The sequence below is a fragment of the Filicampus tigris genome, chromosome 15, assembly GCF_054856515.1.
Source record: "Filicampus tigris isolate MCC_2025a chromosome 15, RoL_Ftig_1.0, whole genome shotgun sequence".
In the NCBI taxonomy this organism is placed as follows: domain Eukaryota; kingdom Metazoa; phylum Chordata; class Actinopteri; order Syngnathiformes; family Syngnathidae; genus Filicampus; species Filicampus tigris.
Window position 1 is genome coordinate 11,999,270 of NC_141231.1, and position 27,990 is coordinate 12,027,259.

At 42.2% G+C, this 27,990-nt stretch overlaps 2 protein-coding genes across 8 annotated transcripts in view; both read right to left on the reverse strand.

Annotated features, from left to right (window-relative positions):
• The window catches only part of sec31a (SEC31 homolog A, COPII coat complex component), a 31,982-nt gene extending 20,715 nt beyond the window's left edge, over positions 1 to 11,267 (reverse strand). For 3 of the 4 annotated variants that reach the window (XM_086053081.1, XM_086053080.1, XM_086053078.1), the window contains exons 1-18: positions 10,781 to 11,266; positions 9,238 to 9,317; positions 9,013 to 9,136; positions 8,730 to 8,931; positions 8,562 to 8,657; positions 7,908 to 8,048; positions 7,684 to 7,826; positions 7,258 to 7,357; positions 7,007 to 7,168; positions 6,602 to 6,754; positions 5,974 to 6,198; positions 5,763 to 5,837; positions 5,143 to 5,409; positions 4,814 to 4,916; positions 3,937 to 4,115; positions 3,195 to 3,321; positions 2,922 to 3,067; positions 2,429 to 2,605 (exon numbers count right to left, since the gene is read on the reverse strand). In XM_086053081.1, the coding sequence (XP_085909207.1) occupies positions 2,429 to 2,605; positions 2,922 to 3,067; positions 3,195 to 3,321; positions 3,937 to 4,115; positions 4,814 to 4,916; positions 5,143 to 5,409; positions 5,763 to 5,837; positions 5,974 to 6,198; positions 6,602 to 6,754; positions 7,007 to 7,168; positions 7,258 to 7,357; positions 7,684 to 7,826; positions 7,908 to 8,048; positions 8,562 to 8,657; positions 8,730 to 8,931; positions 9,013 to 9,136; positions 9,238 to 9,316 (2,499 nt within the window). In that variant the 5' untranslated portion in view covers position 9,317; positions 10,781 to 11,266. Of the gene's footprint in view, positions 1 to 2,428; positions 2,606 to 2,921; positions 3,068 to 3,194; positions 3,322 to 3,936; positions 4,116 to 4,813; positions 4,917 to 5,142; positions 5,410 to 5,762; positions 5,838 to 5,973; positions 6,199 to 6,601; positions 6,755 to 7,006; positions 7,169 to 7,257; positions 7,358 to 7,683; positions 7,827 to 7,907; positions 8,049 to 8,561; positions 8,658 to 8,729; positions 8,932 to 9,012; positions 9,137 to 9,237; positions 9,318 to 10,780 lie in introns of all 4 variants that reach the window. The other variant, XM_086053079.1, reaches the window with a different exon arrangement.
• A 1,489-nt stretch (positions 11,268 to 12,756) lies between these two features.
• Positions 12,757 to 27,922, reverse strand: lin54 (lin-54 DREAM MuvB core complex component). Of its 4 annotated transcripts, XR_015089764.1 has the most exons (15): positions 27,734 to 27,922; positions 24,316 to 24,950; positions 21,388 to 21,499; positions 21,177 to 21,319; positions 20,372 to 20,527; positions 19,117 to 19,309; positions 18,821 to 18,894; positions 18,545 to 18,742; positions 18,312 to 18,406; positions 17,456 to 17,524; positions 16,923 to 17,025; positions 16,705 to 16,842; positions 16,412 to 16,614; positions 13,232 to 14,532; positions 12,757 to 13,069 (listed from the first exon to the last, which is right to left on the reverse strand). XR_015089764.1 is itself a non-coding variant. In XM_086052950.1 (14 exons), exons 2-14 carry the CDS (start codon positions 24,919 to 24,921, stop codon positions 14,331 to 14,333), a joined length of 2,292 nt encoding a protein of 763 aa, XP_085909076.1. In that variant the 5' UTR covers positions 24,922 to 24,950; positions 27,734 to 27,922; the 3' UTR covers positions 12,757 to 14,330. The 4 variants fall into 4 exon arrangements, 3 of the variants coding, with proteins under 3 accessions (XP_085909076.1, XP_085909078.1, XP_085909077.1); XM_086052950.1 differs by having other exon boundaries at positions 12,757 to 14,532; XM_086052952.1 differs by having other exon boundaries at positions 12,757 to 14,532; positions 21,177 to 21,316; positions 27,734 to 27,921.
• Between the last annotated feature and the right edge of the window lie 68 nt (positions 27,923 to 27,990).

Here is a 27,990-nt window from a genome sequence, read left to right on the forward strand (position 1 = left end):
AACTGAAAACCCTAGCTGGAAACCCTAACCCTAGTTTGAAACCCTAACTGAAAACCCTAGCTGGAAACCCTAACCCTAGTTTGAAACCCTAACTGAAAACCCTAGCTGGAAACCCTAACCCTAGTTTGAAACCCTAACTGAAAACCCTAGCTGGAAACCCTAACCCTAGTTTGAAACCCTAACTGAAAACCCTAGCTGGAAACCCTAACCCTAGTTTGAAACCCTAACTGAAAACCCTAGCTGGAAACCCTAACCCTAGTTTGAAACCCTAACTGAAAACCCTAGCTGGAAACCCTAACCCTAGTTTGAAACCCTAACTGAAAACCCTAGCTGGAAACCCTAACCCTTGTTTGAAACCCTAACTGAAAACCCTAGCTGGAAACCCTAACCCTAGTTTGAAACCCTAACTGAAAACCCTAGCTGGAAACCCTAACCCTAGCTTGAAACCCTAACTGAAAACCCTAGCTGGAAACCCTAACCCTAGTTTGAAACCCTAACCCTAGTTTGAAACCCTATCTGGAAACCCTAACCCTAGCTGGAAACCCTAACCCTAGTTTGAAACCCTAACTGAAAACCCTAGCTGGAAACCCTAACCCTAGCTTGAAACCCTAACTGAAAACCCTAGCTGGAAACCCTAACCCTAGTTTGAAACCCTAACCCTAACCCTAGCTGGAAACCCTAACCCTAGTTTGAAACCCTAACTGAAAACCCTAGCTGGAAACCCTAACCCTAGCTTGAAACCCTAACTGAAAACCCTAGCTGGAAACCCTAACCCTAGTTTGAAACCCTAACTGAAAACCCTAGCTGGAAACCCTAACCCTAGTTTGAAACCCTAACTGAAAACCCTAGCTGGAAACCCTAACCCTAGTTTGAAACCCTAACTGAAAACCCTAGCTGGAAACCCTAACCCTAGTTTGAAACCCTAACTGAAAACCCTAGCTGGAAACCCTAACCCTAGTTTGAAACCCTAACTGAAAACCCTAGCTGGAAACCCTAACCCTAGTTTGAAACCCTAACTGAAAACCCTAGCTGGAAACCCTAACCCTAGTTTGAAACCCTAACTGAAAACACTAGCTGGAAACCCTAACCCTAGTTTGAAACCCTAACTGAAAACCCTAGCTGGAAACCCTAACCCTAGCTTGAAACCCTAACTGAAAACCCTAGCTGGAAACCCTAACCCTAGTTTGAAACCCTAACCCTAGTTTGAAACCCTAACTGAAAACCCTAGCTGGAAACCCTAACCCTAGCTGGAAACCCTAACCCTAGTTTGAAACCCTAACTGAAAACCCTAGCTGGAAACCCTAACCCTAGTTTGAAACCCTAACTGAAAACCCTAGCTGGAAACCCTAACCCTAGTTTGAAACCCTAACTGAAAACCCTAGCTGGAAACCCTAACCCTAGCTTGAAACCCTAACTGAAAACCCTAGCTGGAAACCCTAACCCTAGTTTGAAACCCTAACCCTAACCCTAGCTGGAAACCCTAACCCTAGTTTGAAACCCTAACTGAAAACCCTAGCTGGAAACCCTAACCCTAGCTTGAAACCCTAACTGAAAACCCTAGCTGGAAACCCTAACCCTAGTTTGAAACCCTAACCCTAACCCTAGCTGGAAACCCTAACCCTAGTTTGAAACCCTAACTGAAAACCCTAGCTGGAAACCCTAACCCTAGCTTGAAACCCTAACTGAAAACCCTAGCTGGAAACCCTAACCCTAGTTTGAAACCCTAACTGAAAACCCTAGCTGGAAACCCTAACCCTAGTTTGAAACCCTAACTGAAAACCCTAGCTGGAAACCCTAACCCTAGTTTGAAACCCTAACTGAAAACCCTAGCTGGAAACCCTAACCCTAGTTTGAAACCCTAACTGAAAACCCTAGCTGGAAACCCTAACCCTAGTTTGAAACCCTAACTGAAAACCCTAGCTGGAAACCCTAACCCTAGTTTGAAACCCTAACTGAAAACCCTAGCTGGAAACCCTAACCCTAGTTTGAAACCCTAACTGAAAACCCTAGCTGGAAACCCTAACCCTAGTTTGAAACCCTAACTGAAAACCCTAGCTGGAAACCCTAACCCTAGTTTTGGATGGAGGTACCTCAAAAAAGTAGCTCAGGGAGGCTAGCTTGTTAACAATCATTGGTAATAAGTAGAGCTAGCTTTCTGAGCAAAGTGAATCTCGTGTTTGAAAAAGTGTCTAGACTCTAGTTGTCTAAAGAGTATAAAATCTAATTTGGTGGCACATGTGTAAAAACACAAGTGCGGTGTGGTCGTTCTAGAAATTCTACCAAAAACGTTCGCGCAGGGAGACTAGCTTGTAATTAAGCATTAACTTATGCTAGCATTCTGAGCTTTAGGCTAATAAAACCAACTGTTTAAAGCTTCCTCCCTCAATGGTTCTGCAGTGCCATTCCCTGAGTTTAGCCACAAGCTCACCTGTCCGCTGCCATTGGGCAGGTAGCTGATGGCGGTGGACAGGCTGCCCTGCGAGGCCAGAAGGCCAGCGTAGCGACCCATCTCCTCAGCCAGCAGGATGCCGACGTTGGCATCAGGACCTGAGCGTTGTGTCTGCTCCACAGCGCGCCTCAGAACCACCACTTTCTCTACCAGGTCCTTTGTAGATGATAGAAAAGACTTATGTTCAGAATGGAAACATTCACATAAGCCACAGGCACACAATGGAAGCAGATGTCTGTACATTCACATACTCACATTATGTGAACATCTGCCTAGCCATTCATATTGAAAGCATAATGTAAATGTCTTACTATTCACATACTGTACACACACACACATTATACTATATCATATTGTGCCTGGCTGTCCTGTCACAAACATAAAATAGAAGTATGCTCATTTGCATACACGCATGATGAAAAACCTGCTTATGCAATCACAACGACAAAATGGAAAAATCTCCCCAGCGCACCTGCAAGGATAGTGGGCAGTGACGCTGACCGGCTGCATTCCAGCAGGCCACCAGTTTGTCCACATTGCCGGCACAGATATAGCACAGACAGGCATGAGCTTGCAGAGCAGCCTCGCCCGACGCCTCCAGACGGACGCCTAGGAGGTCTGAGAGACACACAACAGCAGTAGCACGAGTGAGTCGAGAGAAGGAGGCAGGCCAAAGACATTTTTGTGAGTCGTGTACGATGTCTATGAGGCAAGGAGACGATGCCAAAATTGGCGATCAACTTACCGCACAGTGAAGAGAACTCGTCGGGTTTGGCGTAGGTCATGACGGCTGCCAGCGCCTCCTTCCAGTTGTGCAGGTTGCACGTGGTCAGGACGTCACGCCAGTCCTTGGTCACCACGGCGCTGATCAGCTACCGGACAGAAATAAAAAGTATTATATTGCCTTCGTTTGATTGAAGAATGAGAATAATTTCTGCCGGTTCAGGTTATAGGGCTTTTCCTGTATGTAATATATGGACTCAAAATTAGCCGCTGCCAATGTTGTACTATTTTCATCCATTTACAAATTGGTAACTATTGTTTAGTTTGTAACTAAACATACCTGACTGCATCAAAATTGGCTTGTTAGCAAGCTATAGCTTTCTGTGCTTATCAAACAAGTATGCCATAATTTTCATTTGTGTCTAATATGATTGGCTCAAATAAAGAGTCCAAATAAAGTTAATTTTGAAAAACATGTTAGAAAGTATAATTACCAAGGGAAAGTTCATCTATCATTTAACAAGACTTCATTCAGCCTAGTTAATGTTTATGTACACACATGCAGTTTTGTAATACAATATTTAATTCTATATCAAACAGGGTTTCTGTAGTACCCCTCCCATGTATGTTTGTATTATATCTGATGTAACAAAAAGAAAATGGGCAAGGACAATAAAATGCATTGAAATACTTCACCGAAAAAGTGTTTGTTTTGAGCCAGCCACCTCTTCCTCAGTTTGAGCTAGGAAAAATCCTGGGCTTACCTTGGTGATTTTGCCACGCGTCTTGCGGAAATACTTCCTCTGCGTCTTCTCCAGGAGGTCGGCGCCACCGGCAATGGCGAGAATGATACTGTCGGCCATGCGGTCGTCGTGAAGACAGAGCTCCACGGCAGCGTCGAAGTTGCCTGTTAGCAGGGCCTGCGTTATCAGACCATCCATGTCTGGGGGAAGAAAAAAAAAAAAAAAAGAGAGGACATCAATACAATAGGTTTTATCATCATAGTTAGAGAAACAATGAATTAGTAAAAAATTAAATATAATTACAAGCAATAAAAATGTAAATAAAAATACATAAAAATGTATGCAAAACCAGAAACATTTAATAAATACCAATAATATAAATACAAACAAAAAAAATAAAAATACATGATGAAAATAAAATGCACCTATAAAAATAGAATGATATAATAGCAGAAACCATAAAAAAAGGTACAGATAACTAAAATACAAATCGCGACAATGAAGATGGTTTCAGAAACAATGAAAGGCAGTAAAAATAATAGAAAGGAATAAAAATAAACAATACAATAATTAAAAAACTAAATATGATAAATGAACATAAAAGTTGAATACAAACTCTTAGTTGGAGAAAAAATTAAAAGTAAAACTAAAAATAAGTTATGAAACAAATACAGAAATGAAATTTAACATGAAATAAACACAAAGTTGCAGAAACAAAAAAATGTGGAAAATATAAATGAAAAATTACTCACACAAAAACTATAAATAAAAATAATTCAAAATAAAAATACAGGAACAAACAAAAATAAAAAGTACAAATAATTATGAAAAAAAACAAAACGGAAAAAAAAATTCGATATACATCCAGTACATTAAAATCCCCGTGTGTTATGATTACCTTTACTGATGCTGAGGTCGACCCCCTCTGCAGGAGCCTTGGCGGCAGCATCCTTGACCTGGGCGGGAATCTTGGGATCCTCCTCCTTGTCCAGCGGCACCTCCTGAAAAAGAGGAAAGAAGTGTCCTCACATGACATTTTTACCCTTTTTAATATTAGCAGTGGTTCACTTTTCGACACTTTGGCCATAATTCAGATGATCTCTATTCCTATTATTTCCCCTGGAAAAATGTTTCCAAATCCTAACCAAATAGAAGGCTGGAAGAGGACTATTTGATTTTCTATGTTTGTCATTAAAGACTTTTGAATGTCCCGTCATGAATGGTTACCTCCTCCAAGGAGATCACCTCCTCTTGCTCCTCCTCCTCCTCCTCCTTATCATCATCCTCCTTCTCCTCCTTCTCCTCCACTTCCTCCGGAGGAGCTACGCTCTGGTCCGGTCCATCGGACTCCTGGCTCTCCGGCGTGGCGCCCGTGTTTGCGGCGGCGATCATGTCAAACACCGCCTCCGGATTGACAAGCTGCGATCTGGCCGAAGCGGTCGCTGCGTCCACCAGTGAAGCGTCAGCAGGCTTTCCCTCCAGCGCAGCAGATATCTGCAGACACGGTCGCGTATTGACACTCCCTTGTGATGCTAAACTGCATCTTACTATAGTGGAGCACTCCATTCTTATGGGTTTTTACACTCTACAGTTAAGTCGGAATTGAGAGTTGTGTGAAGGTTCATAGAATTACTGATGCAATTTTCTGTTAGCCCACTAAGGCGTTTCGCATTTTGTGTTAGCATTAAGCTAACATTAGATTAGATGGTTTGGTTGTACATTTTTGTTTTTTTAAATATAACATTTTAAAATGTTTAAAGTGTGTGAGGGTTGGGAAACTGCATGTAAAAAAAGCCTTTTTTATTGTCCTATATCGCAGATTTTCTTCTATCGCGCGTGGGTCTCACCTTGGCAGCAAGCTCCTCTTTGTTGTAGCCCAGAAGCTCCAAGAATTTACTGCGCATGTCAGTTTCAAAGTTGGCCTGGAAAGCACACACACAGCTTTCCTTTAACATACATACATACTTTACACATCGGTCTGTCCATTCACACACACGTACACGCACACCCACGCAATATAAAAACGTGCCCGTTCACATACAAATAGCCAACGGTTACCTTGAGGAAAGACCAGACAGTTTTTTCAAACTGGTCCTGAGCCGTTTGGATCTTCTCCTGGCAGAATTCCTGGAAGGTGCCTGCGCTCAGCATGGCCTGGAGCTGCTCTGACCGCGTCAAGAAGGTTGTCTCTGTTATCACCTGGCTGACATGAACCAGGCGGGGGCCACCAGCCTGTTGCCCATTTGCCGGACCGTTCTCCAGGGATACTAGCTTTCCGCCAAACTGCAGGATAGAAAGAAAAAAAAAAAAGAATTTGACTCTTTGGGTGTGGAATCTCACTATATACAGTACGTGTCTGGCGGATTTATCCCCTTGAGCTGGTCACATGAGGGTTGCTGTTGTTACCAGATATGGCTGGTGAATGACCTTTTTGTATACCCACCGGACTGTTGGCAAAATGGCTCCTTAGTGGCCACGTTTCCCATTCTTTGGGGGAGAGATGTCAGGACATTGTTGTTGTCCTTACAAAAACATCCTGACATCACTCCCGCAAAGAATGTCCTATTGTTGTTGTTTTGCCTGATAGGCCCTAAGTTTGACCCTTGAGGAACGCCACAGGGAAGTAAACCAGACCCTTGTGTCAGGGGCAACAAAAGCGTGTGTGAGTGCGACTCCAGTGACTCACGGCAAACGACGCCCCCACGGGCCTGCGGATCCACTTAGGGGGCTTCTTCAGGGGGTTAACACTAGCAGGGGGTGTGGCGGTCTGAGGTAGCTGCAGCGGGGGCAACGTTTGTCCTGTCCCAAAAGGATCCATGTTGTCGAAGGAGTTACTGATCTGTAAAAATAAGAAGTAAAAAAATAAGTTTGGACACAAATGCATCTTAAAAACTCATGTGAACTCGAAGTGTAGATTTCCCTTTGCACTTTGATTTAAGTGATTGTGTGTCTGGATATTTCCTTTTCTGACAAAAAAAAATAAAGAAACTAGAATAGTAAAAAAGATGGCGTGAGCCAGTTGGCATCAAAAGGCACAGCTGCATAAATGCCTGTTCTCTTCAGTTCTGGCTGCATGAAAATGGTGTCCCACCTGGTCAGCGTGCCTCTGGCTCTGTGCCTGGCTGCTGCCGCCCATGATGGAGTAGACGTCGATGTGTCCATCGAAGCGGGCGGCTGAAAGCACCGCCGGGTTCCTGGGGCACCATTGCACGTCAAAGCACCACTGGCTACCGGCGGGCAGCTCGTACAGCACCTGGGCGGGTAAGGGTGGATGGTCACATCGGTCACGGAGGATTAATAGAAAAAAAAAAAATGGGGGAGGCGGGAAGGTTACTTGCGCACCTCGCCCGTGTTTGGGTTCCAGCACAGGATCCTACTGTCTTTGCCGGAGCTGAGGAGCAGCTCAGGATCGGCCATGCTCCAAGCGATGGCAAGGACGCCTCTGCGAAGGGAAAAATGCTTCGGGTCAACGTAGCATGAAAGTCATGATTCAGATGTGTTTTTTTTCCTTTTTTTTTGTTTTTTTTCCCCTTTCAGGTTACATCTATATTATTATATAATTATTATTATTATAGTATAGTATTATGATATAGATGTAACAATATTAATCATTCTATAAATATCATTAGTTACGCAATCAATCATTTTTTAAATAATTAAAATATAATACAAACTATGAACTGCAAATATTACTTTTACACGTGTATGGCCATTAAAATGTGATTGTGAAAAAAATAATTTCTTTTATTTTCTATGAGACACTCGCACCTTGTGTGATTCTCCAGAATCTTGAGCGGGGAGGTAGCGAATCGTAAATCCCACATCTGGATGACGGGCATGCGGTCGTCCTCGGAGGCAAGGACCAGCTGGGTGGCGACCTCTGGGTTCCATGCCAGCCCGGAGCAATGCATCTACAAGCGTTTTCAAACATATTTGCCTCTTAGTTTGAGGCTTTTATCTATGTATTTATTTATTGGGGGCGGTCTACGTACTCTGTTGCTGTGATCGCTGACTTTAATAATGAGGTCGTTCTTGCGGAGGTCCCACACGGAGGCGCGACCGCTTGGGCTGGCCGAGGCCAGGATGTGCTGAACCTGCCTGTTCCACGACACGCAGCCGATGTCCTCCACTGGCTGTGAACACACAAACACGGACCATTATAATATAACGTCATACAGTATAGTAAAACCCCCTCCATTGCGGGTTTGCTGTCCCGGTATTTCACAGTTTTGTTTTTTGTTTGGTAAATATTATTTGCATTTTCACCGTTTGACGCCATTCACATTTTCTACAAAATACTGACATTTTCAGTTTAAAAATGTGTTCAAAAATAATTTTCATTGAAAAACAAATTATCCCAAAAAATAACATTTATTAAAAAAGACTAACAAAATTTGCCAGTATTAGGAAATAAATTGCATTGTACAAATAGGTTCAAGTGAATTATTTTATTGAGTAAACCCATCCATCCATCCAACCATTATCTGAACCGCTTATCCTCACAAGGGTCGCGGGGCATGCTGGAATTGAGTAAACCCATTTTTTTTATTATTGATGAGAGGAAAAAGGCAGTATTTATTTGAGGCGATGCATTTATTCGAATTGCGACATTCTTGCATTTCTTGAGAAAGAAGTGACAACCGTACCTGTGTTTTGGGTCCTGGTGTCATGGGGGAATCAAAGTTGTTTATATCCCAGATGTAAATTTCGGACTCGTTCCCGCCGGATGCGAAGAGGTTGGTCTGCACCACAGACAAAGAAGATTCAAGAGTGAGCAAAGCGTGAGGCGGGAGAAGAGGACGCGGATGGCGTACCTGGAAGGGATTGACATCCAGTCCTCTCACAGGGCCCGTGTGCCGGTCGCTCTCGGCCACAACCGCGTTGTCGCTCTCGCCGGCCATGATCTTGGCGGCATCGTACAGGATGACGTTGCCGTTCTCGCCCCCGGCGATGACCAAACCGGCCGGGTGATCCTGTGTGTCCGCTCCGCAGGGACCCCAGACCAGCTTGTGGTACCTGAGGGAAGCCGGTGGTCAGTGACATTCAAACATCTCAGTGCCCCCAAATGCTTTTTTTTTTCTTTCTTTTTTTTTGGACCTGTGAGACGAAGAGAAGCTGCCACATGACTTCATGTCCAGCGACGGGTCAGACAAGTCCAGCTCAAAGAGCTCCAGGGAGGCTTTGGTGCTGAAGGAGGCATCCAGCTGCTGCGCCGACGTGCCTGGACAATAATTTTTGCAAGTTTGAAATATGACATCATCTGATGAGCAAGACACACGCAAGAAGATTTTGCTGGTAAAGGTTGGTCGCTTGTGCTCGCACCTGTTGCCAGGTAGATGGGGTGCTGCTGCGCCGGACTCCAGGTCTGGATAGCGGTACGGTTGATCTCTTTCAGTTTCATCCTAAAAAAAGAAAAGAAAAAAAAAAAATTTGCAGGCCACTTTGATCCTACTTAATGCCTCTCTTTTTGGGGGTGTGGAAAGCAGATCTAATGTCATTTGTACAAGGTCTAAGATTTGAAAAAGGTGTTTAAAGACTTAAATACAAATGTCATTAAAAAAAAAAAAAAAAGGGAAAAACACCCATTAAATTCACAGTCCTACATCCAGGCTTTTTGGGTGGTGGCCCTGCTTGAAATGACACCGGCACTGTTTATTCATGATATAATCAGGTATGTTAAAATTATTATTTAATATTCAGCGTTTTTATACTGAAGTATTTAAGCCTGTAAAAAAATATTACTTCTGCGTAGTGACTTTTGCGTGATGTTTTTTTGCATTATAAAATCTAACTGAATATTTAACGTTTTTGGGGCTTTTCATCTCGTTGAAGCCATTCCTCATGGAAGGACCTGAGATGCAACAAATGTAACACCGTTAAAAGATCAACCATGATTGATCAATTCGAGAGTACAAAACTCAAAATATTGAATAATAAATATTTTAAAAAATAACAAGAATGTATTGATTTGATCATACTTATATTTGAAATGTGTACTGACCCTGTCGGACCATTGTTAATGTAGAATTCTCTATTAAATGGCATTATTCAAACTAGATGGTGAACAATACCCTCATCTTTTGTAATAAGCATCTGGTACTTTTTTGCAATTTTTTACTGACTTACATTTATGATGCCAATTTAAAAGGGAAGTTAAACTTTCATTCTGATGGGTTAGGGGGACAATTTGACCCTTGATTGTTCCTGACTAAGATAAATCATGGCAAAGTGCATAATGCATGACAAATAGTTGTAGTAAAGCCATAAAACGCGTGAAGAGAATCCAAATGATGAAAAAAATATATACTCCAAGTGACAGGCCTAAATGTACTAATACATTAAAATGTAGCAAAATAAACAAATTAAAATGACGATAAGCAGTTTAGAGGATGAATTTTTGAAATATTGTTTAAAAATTGTAGAACTACACCCTAGTTCTTCTAGCTTTCAGTAGATATGCTGTAAAACAGGCAATTTAAAAACAATCTAAAAATAATTGTGATTTTAATTATAAATATTACCGGGGGCAGGGGGTACTTATGTGGTCCTTGGGTGCTACCCGGTGCCCGTGGGGACCACTGTGGTGACCCTACTTTGACTAGAGACCAGTGTAGCTTCTTTTGCCAGAACTCACTTACGTTAATTTGAGACACAAAAATTTAATTTAGTCTTCAATTAACCAAAGATGACTTTTGGCGTGAAAAGAACCTGCACTGCTTGCCATCTGCAGGGCACATCCAGACAAACACAATCGCCCTTTCATTCACATCTATGGATAGACTCTTTAATTAACCTAACACGATTACTCAATAAAAAAAACCTCAAATATTTAATAGTCTTTGCGGTCAGCTGATAAATTGCTTACCTGGTTTTACTTGGCTTTTCTCTTTGCTCCTTGTCACATACGCGCAGGTACACAATGAATGAAAAAGAAAAAACGACAGGCAGCGTTTTTCGCTCCTTTCGCTTTTCCTTGTACAATGGCGTTTAAACGACTAACACCCGCCCCGACGTATGACAATACGGCGGCTACTCGTAGCTACCGGTACCCGCTGAGCTCTCTATCGACTCGGGTTTCCACGTCTCCACTGGGCTCCATCAACGTGGCACTACGCGTCGGTCGGAGGCCTCCACCCACGAAGAAGAACTTGCTGCCGTCGAGAAGAAACACGGTCGCTTCCGGTTCAGCTTCATCTTCCGCTTAGCCTAGCGTGCTAGCATGTTATTTTGCTATTTACTTAATGTAAATTAAAAGCGTTTAAAATATTTTTTAAGCGCTATGGTGTTGTTTCAAGTTCATGTGTTCATTTATTAACTCCATAGTAGTCACTACCGTCTGCGACTAAACCAGTGGTTCTGAAACTTTACAAAAAATTAAAAATACTTAGGTCTCCAAGTACAGTAGCACCAAATACATCATAAAAGGCGTAGGATGTACGCCGAATAAGAAACATTTTAAGACAATGTAGCATTATACATTTTAACATTAACAGTTCAAAAATATATTTTAATAATTAACATGTATTGCACACAAAAGAATACCCTGATGTTTGATAACAAAAGATTTAATGCAACTCAACAAACGTACTATACTGGATTAGATTAAAAGAAAATTTTTGAATACTAACATTACACATTTTGAACATTTATTTTCATCATTCTTTCATGTACAAATGTACATGCTTGTCTGAACTACAAGTTGTGGTGTCCAAATTCAGGTCAGCGGCTGTCTTTGTACAGCATGTTTTTTTATAATGAAACCCGAGCCACATCACAAGGTTGCAAGAATGATAAATGATAACACAATTTTTTAAAATACACTTTGCACTCAGAAACAGTAATTCATTGCCTTTGTTATATCTCACATGGGTTCCTGTAATGGTCTTTATTTTGAGTCAGCAGGTCCTCCCTCAAGCATCTCCAGTTGGTCTAAAATGCTGCTGCTCACCTCCTAACTGGAGCACGTCAGAGGAAGCACATAATTTCAATTCTGGCCTCCCTTCACATGTTAAGTTTGTTTCGTTTATCTTCAAATGGTCTCACCCATCTTACCTCCCTGATCTCCACCACCTCTACATACCTGCCTGGTACCTCAGGTCAGCGGACCAGATGCTACTTGAGGTGAGGAGCAAAGCTCCAGGGGGGAAAAATCATGCTTTTTCCATTGCCGGTCCTTCCTTTTGGAATGACCTTCCATTAAACATTAGGAAAGCCCCCTCTCTGTCCATCTTTGAAACTCGTCTTAAAACTTTTTCTTCCCTTTGTCTTTCAACTCAACATGAGACTTAGAAGTGTTTTAGTTTTGTGTTTACTGTTTTATTATCAAATTCTTTTAACTGTGTTTGTATTAATGTCTGATTTCTACTTTATGTACACTTCTTATGCAGCTGTGGTTGTTTTATAAATTAAGTGCTATAAAGTTACTACTTAAAATGTCTAATGTTACAAGATCACTCACACAAGATATTACGCCATTTTATTTTAGAACTTGGTCGGAGGCAATCATGGAGTCAATGGCCCATTTATACATTGCAAAGGTCAGCGACTTTTGACCTGGGTTATATGTTTCCAATCAGCTAAAATTTTGCTTAATATATAATACATGATACTGACTGTACATCATTTTCCTGTTATTTAGCATATCCATAAGTTATGCCTCAGTTCAAACCCCAGTACAGTAACCACTGCTCTAAAGCAGGGGTGCCCAAGTCCTCTTGGGGAACGGAGTTGGGCACCGCTGGTCTAACAGATGGAAAATTACTTCCTTCAGCAGCAAAACAGTTACCCTCATCAGAATTCTCCAGTTTATTTGAACAAACCGATAGAAACCACACAACAAAATTTAGTTCACACATTTATTATTAATTTGGTTAACAAACAGACACTTCCACGGTCACTTTAGGACAACTCTGTAAGAACATAAAGTGCAAACCAAGTGGTTAAAAATTGCGACTTTACACATTCTTACAACTAAGTACTTTCAGTTAGATGCCCCAAACCCTCATCATAATGCCGTGTAAAATCTTCCCCAGACTTGCGAATGAGTCAGATGGGTAGTGATTGGTATAATCATTGGGATGGCTAATAAGTGACATTGTCACGAAATGGAAAATACTTACTTTCCTGGTCCACTCGGTTAAGAGCTCTTCGTCGACTGGAAAGACAAAAGACAGATTGTGATTGCAGGAAATAAAATACAACCGAAAACAAATGTGTTTATAATAAGAAACACACACCACGCCAAGAAAAGTTTAATTTTTCTATTACACTGAATACACAATCCAATAAAACGTAAAATTAGTACTTTTTTTTTTACCTACAGTACGTCCACCGCGCCGTGCTTCCAATGTGGAATCTTCTGCTGCCCTTCTTTCTTCTCTTGCTCACTTCTTCAACAGTTAAAAAAGTCGCTAGCTCGATGCTCAACATACCTCCATCCAGCCATCCAATATCCAACCACTTATCCACACTATGCATGTTAAATGTGTTTGTAATGTACTGTACTTTGTTATCGTCCGCTTAAAATATAAAACACATCTTCAAGGCCAAAACAATCTACTTGTAATCAAGTCGAGTAGTGCCCCTGAATGTTTAATAGCGCCACTGTACGGGTGTAGTATGCACAACAGGGAAAAAAAAAATCAAGTTTTTTTTTCATTTGAATTAAATACATAGCTAAATAGCTTTTTTATTTTTGTACAATTTAGCTAACGTACACAATTTCCCACAAGATTGCTCTACTGCCGAGATGTTCATTATAACAGTGATTCTGATCGACAGGAGACGAATAAAAGCATAAATCAAAAATGTGTTTTGGTGGCTCTGAAGGTATTAAAAACTGGTATGTTATTCTGTGTTCTACTACCATGTAAAAAGGCACACTACACTGTTAACCAATCATTATCGCTGCCATTTGTTTTTTGTTTTGTTGATTTTTGTGCTTCTGGACTTCCATCGTATATCACCCACGCCCCTTCCCCCATACAATGTTTTTTTTCTTTAGCACGAGGATTGCTATTGTTTGGCTAGTATTTTTTTCTTCCTTTTTGAACAGTGCCATACGTGCACAGATTCTGAATAGGTGTTGCCTATTCTTGGTTAACAATAATAATAATAATAATAATAATGATAACAATAACTATAATTAACAGTGTAAGCAACACAAGATTAGTGCTAAGTAATTACAAATAGTTGTCAAAATAAATATCAAAAACCTGTTGTATTTTATCTAGTGAGAGCACAAATATATCATTTGACACCATGTTTTCGCCATAAAACATCAGATAGGAAAGAGGAAAGCAAATGAGTATAAAAAGGGGGGAATAAAAGCTGGAAGCGCAGTGCTTCCTTTGCACAAAGATGAGCATCTCTGATGTTCCACGTGTGTCCATTCCAAGCCAGCCATTGTTGTGAACCTAGCTGTTGATAGCGGCGCAGTCTGCTTTGGCTTTGCCAGCCGAGTTGATGATCCTCATGAGACAGTGTCCGAACTCCTCCAAGATCAGGCGCTCGGCCTCCGCCTGAGGCTGCCGCGTCTGCTCTGCCCACTTGGCCTGCTCCAGGAGGCACTCGCACGTTGCCTCTAGCACCTCCTTCGTCACAAATGTGTACGGGAGCCTGGAAGGAGGAAAACTCATTACAATGATCTATCCATCAATCCAGTTCATTCTGCCACATATGGAAGGTAAAAATGTATTGTTATTTTTAAAATGTTTCAGCAGGATATTTTTGAAATTGTTTTTAGCAGTGATGTCTTTTTTTTTTTTTTTTTAGAGATGGAAGCTTTTTTTTTTCTTGATATGATGAAAATGTCATTTTCTGGATGATTTTTTATGATGGAGGATGTCTTAAAAAGTACCACAGTTTATATTAACAGGTGTATTTCGTTTCAAAATCATGTGTAACATATGTAGTGAGTGCAACTTGATAAGTTACACGTGCTCCAGGAGATTCTTTATAAAAGGCCAAAAATTAAGGTTCATGTCATCTCCACGTTCTGCGGGACAGTGATTCCTCTACGTGTAGTATGTGGGCTCCCTCTAGTGGCATGCGAAAGACCCACTGAAACTGCAAAATTGCCTAGGTCAGGGGTCGGCAACCTTTAACCCTCAAAGAGCCATTTCAATCCGGTTTTCACGGAAAAGAAAACACTGGAAACTGCAAATATTTTTGACACCATGCAGTCCAATCATGTTTCAGAAAATTACATTTTATTTATTAAATTAACACAAATTGAATTCTTCCCAAAAAAAAAAAAAAAATAAAAATCACGGAGTTCAAGGTCTCTGTTAAATGAATTAAAAAGCTGAACTTAAATTATCCATCTAGCAAACAAAAATGGCGACAGCCATCATCCTTTGGGTTTTCGGAGCGTGTAGCCTTGACCTGAATTTAAAAATACAATGCTCCTGAACCTCTGCACACAGCGTAGGAAGGGCTGTAGGAAGTCACTTTCATCATTACGCCGGACCGTAAGCTGCCGTGATTTTAAAAGCGAGGCTTTTTGATCTCATTTCATGGAGACGTCACCAAAGCTGACGTCGCGTCATAACCGTGCGTACAAAAATGAGCCTTGGTTGAATTACTACTACCATCACCATAAGTGTCCACTTTATGCTTCATGGTTCAAGTGGGATTAAATTAAAGTCAAATATAAAGTCAGCACCGTTACTCAAAACAACTGCAGATTCGATCTCCCCGCTGCCAGCACTGATCCCTCCGCCCAAGTGGAGAGCATTTTGGGCTCGAGTTGGATGTATGCGACCTGACGGTTCATTGCAAAAAAATCCGATCACATATGAAAGTGGACAAAAACTTTGACTTAATAAGAAGACACGGTGCATGTTTTTGAGACAAATAACATACACTTCAATCTAATACTTATAATTCATATTCCCAAACCATGCAGAGCCGCAACATAAAGAAAGAAAGAACTGCGGGTTCCCGACCCCTGGCCTAGGTGGCTTGAACTTTTTTTGGTCTAATGTTGAAATTTGTTAAATACAATTCAGTTGTATTTAATGTTACAATTACAGTACATTCACATAAAATCTTTTCGAACTGTTTGTTTTCAGGCACAATTTTTTTTACTTTTATGTGCAATTCATTTTAACTGAATCATGTAAGGATAAGTGGTTCAGACAATGGATGGATGGATGAAGTACTTTTTTTTTTTTTTTAATTATCTATATTTAAGTACAGTGATAGTTAGTGTCCAAACTGTGCCTAATGCTACAGTTACCTGCAATAATATGCAACACACATTTTAGGAATAATATCTGTGCTACTGTAATTTAATGTTGGTCAGGATGGAGGTAAATATTTTTTTGAGGTGTTACCGTTGTAGATGAAGGATTTGTTTTGAAACATTTTTTTTCAGCGTTGAAGCGTGCATTTAAAACAATTTTTTTGAGTGATGGAGAAGGTGATTTTTTTTTTGTGCTGGGAAACTACTTCCAAGCGATGGAGTTATTTTTTTCTAAAAATGTTACGGTACCTGCCGCCGCCGCTAGAGATGACAGGCGTGGTCCTCATGAGCAGGTCTGAGATCTGCGAGGAGAGCTTGGTCTTGGCTGCCGTCTGCTGCTGGACCCTCACCTCGGCAGCGTCGGCCAAGTGCATGAGCGTCTTTCTCTCCGGGCTTTCCTCAAAGTTCTTGCAGCCCACGCACTTGCAGATGGACGAGCACATGATCTTGGCCTGCGTGGAGAATGCGAAGGAGGAGGAAGAGGGGGAGTTTGAGAGGGACGTTTTGTCACTTTTGGAGACCGTGCTGTTTGGAGGACTCACTTCGTAGCACTCGCAGTAGTTCTTCAGGCAACCCGAGCGTTTGCAGTTACAGCCTTTACTGTGGCGTCGGTCTGACTCGCCTTCTTTACCCTTGCCGATCTTGGGCTTGAATGCCTCTGGGTTGCGGTCCAAACACGTCTGCGGGGCACAACCAAACGGGCCGACTGTCGCGGTTTGGCTCGAATCAGACATGCTAATAACGGCAAGCCGCGACTCACCTTGATCGCTTTGGAGCGCTCGGCCTCGTGCTCCAGGTTGTTGAAGCAGTTGTTGCAGTTGCAGTTGTTGCAGAACTCGCCGTTTGCAAAGCAGTCGCAATATCTTGAGAGGATTTAAAAAAAAAAAAAAAAAGAAAAAAGGGGGGGATGTTCATACACCTTCAAATTTTCATTTTGAACAACAATTAGAAATTTACTATAACATTTAAATAACTGAACTTTTTGCAAATACTGTAATGTAGGCTAAAATAATCATCAAAGTAACAAATATTTCATATATTTATTATTTTGGCTTTAACTTTACACATAGTATCAGGAGCATTTATAGTAAGTTTAAGTTTTCTGCACATATTGCATAATTTGAGGTTTGATTTGATTTTTTCCCATCCAAAAAGCACACAATATAGCCCCTTAGCTACTTATTTGAAATAATTTGTCATCAGGTTAACCACAATAAAGCATGACAATAACAATAAAAAAAATGCTGAATGAAATAATAAACATGCTTGTCACAGAAGCATGGTCTTACTCACAGCTTGAGACACTGAGACTTGGTGCAATTGCAGGGTTTCCTCGGCCGCGACGTCGCCTCCGCCGACATGCTGCGAGTTAAGAAGAATAACACTTAGCCCTTGGAGTTCAACATTTATGTAGTGCCGTATTTTTCGGTCACTTTTTGAGTCACAGTTTTTTTCCCCCCCCCATAGTTTGGCTGAGACAACGACTTATATACAAGTCGCACGAGAATTTATTAAAATTAGAGCTCGGACTGGCATCCAAAATTCCCATTCTGTACTGACTTTCTGTGCATTACCGCCACCTTCTTTCCACTGGTAGTAATGCACCAAATGTATTTGCCAACTGCCGAAAGACAATAGAACAGGGGTGGCCAACCACTTAAAGACAAAGAGCCACAATTTTGACTGTCTTAGTGCAAAGATCCAAAGCATACACATAAGCATACACCTCCGTCACGTCCCCTCACTCCTTAACTCTCTTTTGATGTTTTGACCAAGTCCCGTTCATTGTATACCTTTGTAGCCCGTGAAATGCTCTAAGCAAGTTGCAACTCTGCTGCCGCTGCTACCTTACGGCCTCCGCCACAACAAGGATTTACTATAACATTGTACATTAATGAGAAATAGAGTGATTTTTTTTTTATTTTGGAAAACGGCTGCAATGACACAGAAAGTGAAACATTTCAAGGGGTCGGAATACTTTCCGTACCCACTGTATAAGTTTTTCGTCGCAAAGACCAAATTGCTGTGATTGGAAGCAAACATGGACCTATATCAACGCCACAAAAGTTTATTTTTTTTTTTTCATCTTAAAATAAAAAAGACTTTCCAATCAACCCACTCAAAAATGTGTAATTAGTTAGTGACTCACCCATTGAGCGGGAGCCGGGCCGGAGTTTGGACGGCGGCGGAAGAGGTGGGAAAAGTGGAGTTGTTTGCGAGGGTCACGATGGGCGCCTGCTGCAGCTTCTCGACACACGCATACACATGCACGCGCGTCAATATCACACCGTGGTGGCACTCGAAGTTTGGCAATGACTGAAATGATGGCTATACTCCTGGTGACGACAAAAAATTGAACACAAAATCAAAATGCCACCAAACCTGCGTGACGTACTGCGCCGGCAACACGGCGTAGCCCACGTTGCCGCCGCCCGGTGCCGGCGCCAGGACGGTGCCCGGAGGCAGGTTGGTGAAGTTAGGCTGGATCTGCGGCAGAGCCGTGGCGGGCATGATGAGGCGCTGCTGGGTCGGAGTGCCGCTGACCACCTGGGCTCCCGGCGTTAGCGGCTTGGGCGCCACCTATGGGCGAAGCGTAGCATTGAGCTTGAGCCTCTGTTTGAAGCAGGGAAAAGAAGCATTTGAGGTGCCGTGCTTGACCTGCTTGACCGTCTGCGCCGTCACGATCGGGACCGACATTCTCACCGCCCCCGTGCTGACCACCATGGGTTTAGCTGTGGGTCACGCCACATTCAGTGTGTTTCCTTCAGAGTCTTTCTCAAAATGATTTCTTAACAGCAAAGTGTCAGAATATGCATTCAGTAATACAATAATAACTAATAATTAAGATGGATATCGAATAAATGCTCAGATGGCTTTCCATATGCATGCCAATATCTCAGGCTGGTAACAGCCCTGCCTCAACGCGAGTCGGGCAAAGCCCTGCTATGGTTCACCTGTTTGCATGGCGCTGGTGCTGGGAGCGCTGGGCTGCATGGCGCCGCTCGCCGTGGTGGCGGTGACCAGGCGAACGTAATGGAAACGGCTTCCCGGCACCTGGATCTGCTGCATGTTAGGCTGGGCCGCCAGCGGGATGATAGTCTTGAACTGGGACCCGCCCACTGACACCGACTGGACCGGTTTGATATTCTGAAAAGACGACATAGGATTCATTTCAGGCACAAGCATTTAGGACCGGGTGCCATTTCCTGACCATAATGGAAATCAAAAAGAGCACTCAAGGAGCTCCAAGACGTCCACCGTTTTGAGAAACATTTGTCACCAGTGAAATTAATGAGGTTGATTACTAAAAGGAGTTTCATGCAGGGAACAAAATGGATGAATCCACTCATACCGGCCGGGAGCGCATATCCGCATCTCTTCCACCAGAACCGGGAGCGCTGTAGCGTCTTTCTACACTTAAAGCCGGGAGAGCGTATACGTCATTTTTTAATATGTAATTATCGGTCTCGTAAACCAATGAAATGCATCAGAATATACACGGGATTGTCGTCGTAAGCCCGCGGAGGATGTTCCGGAATTCTTTCGAGTCATAATGTCGGAACAAGTCGGTCGCGGGAGCTCTAAAATGAGAAACGGCAGTGATATGTAGAACGGGTGAATTTCTCATATTCAACAAACGCAATATTAATCAGAATGCCGTGTTTAGACTAGTGGGCCTGCATAGAACATATTCTGGAAAAAAATACATTTGAGTTGACTTCCTCTTCAAACATTTTTTTAATTAAAACATAAGCATATGAACATACAAATCGGAATTTTAAATGTTTAAATATCATTTAACAATTGCATTTAATTTTGATATTTATTAATTGAGATTGAAGATTTACATTGCCGTACGTATGCAATCTGAATTATTATTATTTGTATAATTCTTTTTTCTTTTTAATTTACTGCCTCCATTATGATCCTTCCTAAATCATGGTTTACCTCTTTAGGAACATAATTTATATTTATATACACCTCCAGTTCAGGCTGTACTTGCCTTTCGCCCAAAGTCACCTGGGAAAGGCAGCACACCCACGATCGGAGTGAGGATAAGAGGTACTCAAAAAATTAATAAATATATAAAGGGGGAAAAAAAAAAAAAAAAAGGGGACGGCCAAATGAAAACATCCATAGAAGAATACGGGCCCATTTAAGGAAATGATCACAAACTACCTAAATGAATAAAAATAAATACTTGTTCACCTGCGCTGCTGCTTGGCTGGTGGCCACCTTGACAGGCGACACCGCCGTAGACTGTTGCACCGAGAGGATCTGCTGGCCCAGCGCCACGCTGACCGGCAGCGCCATGGACTTCTGAGAGGCCCCGGAGGTTGGCGACGCCACAGACACCACCGTCACCTGGAGGGAAAACGAGAAAGAGCAATCAAGTACCAACATTGGCCAAAATTCTTCCAAATTCTCAGTTTGGAGACAAGCTCAAATCGTGTAGTATCACGTTGTGCTGCACCATCCCGGGCAGCATCGAACATCTATATTAGTTCGCGTTAGTGCACCTAAGGTGTTTCGCATTGTATGTTAGCATTAAGCGACCTGCCTTTCGTTAGACGACGAAATTATTATTGTCTGGTTTAAAAATACAATGTTTAATTCTCTTTCGTTTTAATGTACATGTCAGCTTTACAGTCAATTTCAACTGGGAGAGACAAAAAAACAGATTCAAGCAATCACGCTTCGGCCATTATTTGGAGAACTATGCAATGGAGAGGCTTGTTTTCGGTTCCTCCCATTCCCCTGACAGAAAGAGAGAGAACATGTTCTAAACAATTGTTTAAAAAGTGTGTTTTAATAAAATGCTAAAACGTCTTTCAATTATGTGGCAGTGGTAAAACTATATTTAAATGTAGTTTTTTTTATAAGATCTCTATATCACTACTTCTCACCCATCGTGGGTAACCCTGCAATAAACTAGGGTTCACTCAATGTAACAAAAGTGTACCTAATAAAATGGCTGGTGAGAGTGTTGGTGAGAGTCGGCATGATGCGTCACCTTGCTGGGAGTCTTGAGGGGGGAGATGGCGATCTTTTTGCCGGCGATGCTCTGGATGCTGATGGTGGTGTTGTGCGGGGACTCGGTGAGCGTGATAGCCCTCTGAGGCATCGTCGGCGAATTCTGCGCCAGAACCCGCCCTGCTAAGGAGATACCCTCTTAGCCGCGTGTGAAAAGGCGTTATTGTGGTCATTTGCGTCATTCCGCTCACCCGCGATGACGGGGGCGCCTGACGTCTGAGGACTCAGCGCTTTGCTGTTCACCGGTTTGTTGATGATGAACTTGATGGGCGGAGCGGAGGACACCGGCGTTTTCTTTGCAATCTGTTCACGACAAACAACATAATAATGAAATGGTGCAAGGGGGTATTGTAATGCCCTCGCATGTGGGAAAGGAGAGTCGCAGTGCATTTTCAGATATGAGTTTAACGGGACAGTCACACAAAAATACGTACAAAACAAAAACAGTTGTATACAGCGGCTCACAGTGAACTAACTGGCCAGCCTGATTTCACCTCCTGATGTCACTCACTAGGCCACGCCCTTAAAGACACATATCCATCACACGGGTAGTACAGTGCGTACAGTATTACACTTTATCTTTATAAAACCATTCCCCCCCCCCCCCCCCATTGCATCCACTTTTATTATGTTTGTGTTCTTTTTGTTTATTAAAAACACCCAACACTTTTTTTTGGGGGGGGGAGCAGGGGCTGGAACATATTAATGGCATTTCAACATTTTAAATGTTAATAAAATATTTGACATACAAGTAAAATGAGTTACAATCTTGGTCATGGAACATTCAACAAGGTACCGCTGTAAACTGAAAACAGGCTCACACGCACAGGCCCATCCGTCTATTTTGAAAAACTTTTGGGTAGCTGGCGTCGATTCCAGACGAATGGCGGCCGACCAGACTACACCCTGGATTGGTCAGCAGTCAAACACGAGGCAAATATGGACACGCAAACATTGACATCGACGTGCCTGATCGGGAATCGACTCCGCAAGGGACGGACAAACGTCAATATACTACCAATGAGAACGAGACAGACACATAGACAGACTTACTCGTCAAAGTCGGAGCCAAATATCAAGACAACAAAAAACAGCAGGCTCATGCAAGGACACAGATACACAATTAGACCAGCTGTCATAAAGAAACCAGCATCATGGAGCGCTTTAATGCACACGCTTTCAATTTTTGTTGAAAAAAAAAAAAAGATTGAAATGAAATGTCATTTGGGTTAATTAGAAGAAAAAAAAAGTGCATCCAAATCTCTTATAGTACGTATATTGGTGCAGAACTAAATAATGCAAATAAATTACATTTCCTACAGCTTAAGGCAAGTTAAATTAAAGGCCTTTTACGATGTTTTCATTCCATTTGAAATCAAATTTAGGACCAACTACCAAATGTCCCATGTTGTCCAAAATTGCTCAGGTCCACAAATGTGCATCTGCTCTGAAGGGTCCTGACTAAAGCCACAATGGTTTTGTTGGTTCCACTATCATGATTGCGTCATGGTTATAGGGGTCACTTGGCAATTTATTTTTCAAAGAATGTTCATTTTTGAGATTTAAGATTATTTATGTGTTAACATTTTTTGAAGACTTCTGATAGAATGAAGACATTGTAATGTCAATTAAGGCCTTGTTTTTAGATTAATGGACTTTTTAAGCATGTGCAGGAACCCTGATTTCCAGTAAACATCCCCTCTTAAATAAACACACAATAATGTAAATTAAAATATTAAAAGCTCTGCATACTGCAGTAATAAAATACAGATGGTCACAGTGCAACAAACTAGAGCGCTTAAAGGGGAAGTCTACCCTCAAGAATTCTTGACAATATGTTCCATGTGCCTCCACTAGTCTAAACACGGCATTTTGATTAATACTAAATTTGTGGAACAAGAGTTAAGCAGTAAAATCCACCCGTTTTTGGGGTGGCCATTTGGTCACTTTCTGTCAACTGAAAATGACATCACAGTTGCTCAGGGCTTAAGTAATGACCAATCACGGCTCACCTGTTTTGTGAAGCTGAGCCATGATTGGTTGGCATCATTCATGCACATTTTTTTTTTGCATGGGACTTGGACATAACTGAAGTCAAACCACTTCAATTCAGTGAAGAGCTGTTGTTAGCCCTCATTTTATTGTTTTGGCTTTAAAAACGAAGCTGCAATCAAAAATCAACTCCTGCAGTTATTTGTGCCTTGCAGCCACAACAGTTTAGTTGCACATATCTTTATTTCACAACTACCTACTCAACTTTCACAACTTTAAAATGCTGAATAGTCTGATATTTCACAATAGTGGACATGGGACTTAACAGTTGCATATATCATTGTTTCACACAGATGCAACTTATACGACGTTAAAACACCGTAATATGCTCTCTAAAACGTGGGTGAAAAAAACAAACAAAAAAAAAAACAGAATGCTTTCCTTGACAAGCCCGAACAGCGTGTTTTTGGCAAGGACGTCACGTGGGGAAGTGAAGTTCGGTGTCATATTGTTTTACACAAGTCACAGTTTACCAGTTTTTCAAACCACGTCTCTCAGAGTGAGGGTGTAAGTGTGTCTGTCCAACACTCTGGCAGCTTGCACTGTAGCACAAACAAACAAGAGCAGCAAAACCAAATTGGAAAAAAAAGTTAATACATTGGTTACATATTGAATGTCGATTTTTCTGTGATACGCTACAATCGGCCTGTCGATAAATCGATCAGGCTGAACTTGCTTGCTGCTCCATTTGTTTAAAAATGCGTCGTTTAAAAGGGAAATGACAACGCCACAATTTATGCTTGTTTCATTAGCTGCTCTATGGCGTTTTGTATTGTGTGTTAGCACTAAGCTAGCGGCGATTCCTCGGGCAAAGCTACGCGGTTGTTTTAAACACAAAACGTGCAATTCCTTTTGTTTTAAGTTTAGTTTGACCGTACACTCCCTGTTAGTGGTAAATAAACAGCTTCATGCTTTCTTTAAAGAATTACTATTCGCCAAATTGCTGCTTGTTGTGAAGTACGTTACGTTTGCTGCCACCATCGCAAATTTTTGCTCACGAATCAGACCGACCTGCTTGCAAGTCAAGTAAATGTGGGATAGGATAATTTGCACGCATTTGAACCAACCTGCACAGTTTTCAGCTGCTGCCCTTGTAAGGTGGCCACCTGACCAGCTGTACCCCCAACCACCGGCTTCAAATCCGACCTCCCACCAATGGTCACCAACTTGATGGACTTTGCGTCGGTCACGCCCGCCGCTCCTCCAGACTTGGTGGTGGTGTGGGGCAGCTGCAGCACGATGGGCTGTCCCGTCTTCCCGATGGTGGTCACGAGAAGCTTTTGGCCCCCCACCGAACGAGCCGCCTCCGTGGCCTGGGCCGAAGCCACCTTGTTGAGGATGATCTGATGGTTGGCGGCGGAGATGCTGAGTGGCACCGTGAGCTTCTGCAAGGTACTCGTGGTGACGGTCGTCCCCGTGATGTTGTCCGTGGTCTTGGTGGCGGCGGCGGAGGTGGCCAGCGGCGGTCGCAGGGTCACCAGCGGGGAGGACAAACTGGAAGCGGAAACGGCAACGCTGACGCGTTCCGTCGATGTGCCGACGCTCTCCGGGGCCGTGTCCGTTTCCATGGCGACAGATGCGTCTTGGCTGGACTGAGCCACCTCCTCAATGGCCTCCATGTCCATGATTTCGTCTGGAAGGAGGCTGTTGAGCTCGGGCGACACCACGTCCATGTTGGCGATGACTCAGTACCCCGCTACACCTTTAATAAAATAACAGACATGTTTGCAACGTTCAGAGTATCACACAGTAAGACATTTTTGACACATCTCAATGGATAATGCTGTTCCTTCTGGCGTGTGTCCATTGGCCACCTGTGCGCAGTATAATAGAGATATACGGATACACAAGGAGACGGACACAATTTCTCAGTAAGATGAACTAATATCGGTTAAACAGCTTGCGGCTTCTTTTTGAAGAATTGTTCACTATTTGCCCAACTGCGAATTGTTGTGAAGTGAGGTGAGTTACGTTCACTGCCAACATACACCGCTTGTTTGCAGGGCTCCAGACTGCCATAAACAGTGGCTTCTTGTCCCTAAAATTTTGCAAATGTTTTCATCTATTTGCACATATGCAACCAGTAAATTTGCTGATTTAAAAAATATACATATTTTTTGTGACTGACACATTTCTGCTCCACACTTCAACCCATTTATTAGTAATATAGTGAAAATTAGTGAAAATAATATTTACTTCGCAAATTTAATTAGAGTATGCACCCCTAAATTCTGTATTTGTGCCCCTAATAGTTCAGGTTAGGGGCCAATGTGCTCCTACTAAAAAAAGTTAGTCTGGAGCCATGGTTTGATTTGTTTTTTTCAATTATATGGAGCATCAATTATTCACCGAATTTTGCTATTGGCAGTCATGCTCATACCCTAGCCCTTAACCATGAATAACGGGGGTCCACTGTTCACGTTAATACACAAAAGATCACAACTATTTGCCTGTGACTATTGTTATATTATCTGTTCACATGCGTTGCTACTGCCTGTGTTCAAATATCAGTTGCTTGAACTGTTATAATATGGCGACATAAATGCTGTTCAGCGTTTTACATTGTGTAATAATTGCATTAACGTAGCGGACTTTCATTAGGCAAAGTTAGGTGGTTTGGACAAATGCTGTAAATAAAGTGTAATTATCTTTATTTAATGTTTAGTTTGACAGTAAACTTCTAAACTGGCAGTGGCAATAAACAGCTTGAGTGGTCAATCCTTGTGGTGTCATCTGAGCATTTGCCACCCAGAAGTAAGTCTGACATCATGGTGAAAAGGGATATATAAATCTAACCTACCCTTTATCATAATTATTCTTAATTGGTCAATCAAAAATTTGCATGAATGTCTTTTGAAAAGGCCTCATTTTGATATAGAGAAGCAAAGGTACTGTCTAGTTCCGATTCAGAAAACGTTATCCCCGCGGGCCAAGAAAGGAAACAGAGAGCCGCAGTTATTGACCAAGTTTACAACATAAACACAAAAGGACACAACAAGTATGGTAGGCCTACTAGAGGTCAAAGTTCAGAGAGTTGTATTAGTTATAGTATGCACAACAACACATTTTAACACCATATTAATAATCAATATTTATAAAACACACGTGCAAATGTGTTGATAATGTTGAAAATGAAAAGTAAGCACAGTTGCCTTGCTTGAGAGCATTGGTGCTTCCGTCTAGAAGCTTTGAGGAGAACGTAAACAAACCAGCCGGGGTAACCAAGCTAACGTTAGCCCACCCACCCAAAATGCCCTCTTTTGTTATTTAAAGGTACCAGAAAACGTCCTTTACCGTCAAAAGTGAGGCTTACAATCGAGACTGACAGCTGATTAGGGGTGAAGACGTCATCATCAACATCATCATCATCATCCCCCGGCAGAATCTTTGTATCTTCCCCACCGAGGGGCTTGCTTAGCCCCCACGCTTGGCTAATCGGCTGCTTTTGCACAAACAGCCGGAAAGTTGTATTACTTTGTATGTGTGGAGGGAAATGAAAACGAAACCGGGAAGGATCTACAGGCCGGTGGAACGAGAAGAGAGGAGGCCAGCTATTTACTTGGCTGCGTTACTATTTCAGGCCGGGCTTGGATTTCGAAAGATCCGCCATTTTTATCTCGTCATCAGTCCTACTAGCTGCACGGCTAACAGCGAGCTAACAGAAGGGAGGGTGCTGTCTTAATTTATTTACAATAACATAGAATAAAATAAAAATACTTTAGACAGTGAACTAAAAGTTTGCACAAGTGAGATAAGAGGTTACAGACTCACTTTTGGCGTGCAAGGCTAAATTTAGTTTTTCGATACAGTCCTCCCCATCTGTCACTTAAGATCATTCCGATAGTTCAAAACAAAATATTCTCGATTCAAAGGAACTGACTTATTAACCTGGTATCGTTTATTTGAATTAATTAGTTGTGCGTGAGTGTGTGTTTTTTGTTTTTAACTTTAACAGGTTGTTTGGTGGCACGAGTGGTAAAGCGGTTACTTTGAAAAAGTATAACATGTTGTCTTAAAAATGGCATAATTAAGACCTCAGTGGTACTACGTTAAAAAAAAAAAAAACACCAGGAAAAAAATAACAAGGTAGACATTATACGGAAGACCGTAGTGAATGAACATCACGTCACCAAAACAACCTCTGCAGAAATAAACGTCTTCGTGATCGGCTATGGAACATTAGCGCCTACTTTGGACAACTTGACGTGACCGTGAAAGCGCATATGCTTTGCCTTAGGGTACGAAATTCTCTAAATTGGTTGTTCATGGAGGGTTAAGTGGGGAATGTCAGACGGCCAGCCACCAGTATGAAGTGGCGATGAGCACAACTGCTGTACTCCTAGCAAACTTGCCAAGCAGGGCTAACCCGAGCTAGCTTCAGCTCTCCGTTTATTTTGTCCATATTAAAAACACAGTCTCAAGCGTGGTGGTGATGTTGTTTTCCACGGGAACCGCGGCGAGCCTCCCGCACCGAGTCGCGCTTACCTGAGTTATCTGACGCGGCCCAGCGTTTGCGGGGGAAACGAGCAAAGCAAAAGACGATTGTTCAAAATACCGCGCCGAGCGCCATTCCTGCCTGACATTTCTCAGGTCGGCCACGCCTTCCTCACTTGATGTCATTCTTTCGTCATTATTAAAGGCACAGTAACAGCAGTCCCTATTGAGTTGTCTGCTTACTATGGGAGAGGGGAAAAAATAAATAAATATATATATATATATTAATTTGATGCAATGTAGCAACA

What these genes read in the sequence shown, in the direction of transcription:
- lin54 (XM_086052950.1), bottom strand. Translation starts at nt 24,921, where the DNA reads ATGGACGTGGTGTCGCCCGAGCTCAACAGCCTCCTTCCAGACGAAATC. An exon ending in CGGCGCAGACGGTCAAGCAG is followed by an intron (nt 18,743 to 18,820) that starts GTCAAGCACGGC and finishes CTTCGCCCATAG; the next exon opens with GTGGCGCCCAAGCCGCTAAC. An exon ending in GCCCGGCTCCCGCTCAATGG is followed by an intron (nt 17,525 to 18,311) that starts GTGAGTCACTAA and finishes CTTAACTCGCAG; the next exon opens with CATGTCGGCGGAGGCGACGT.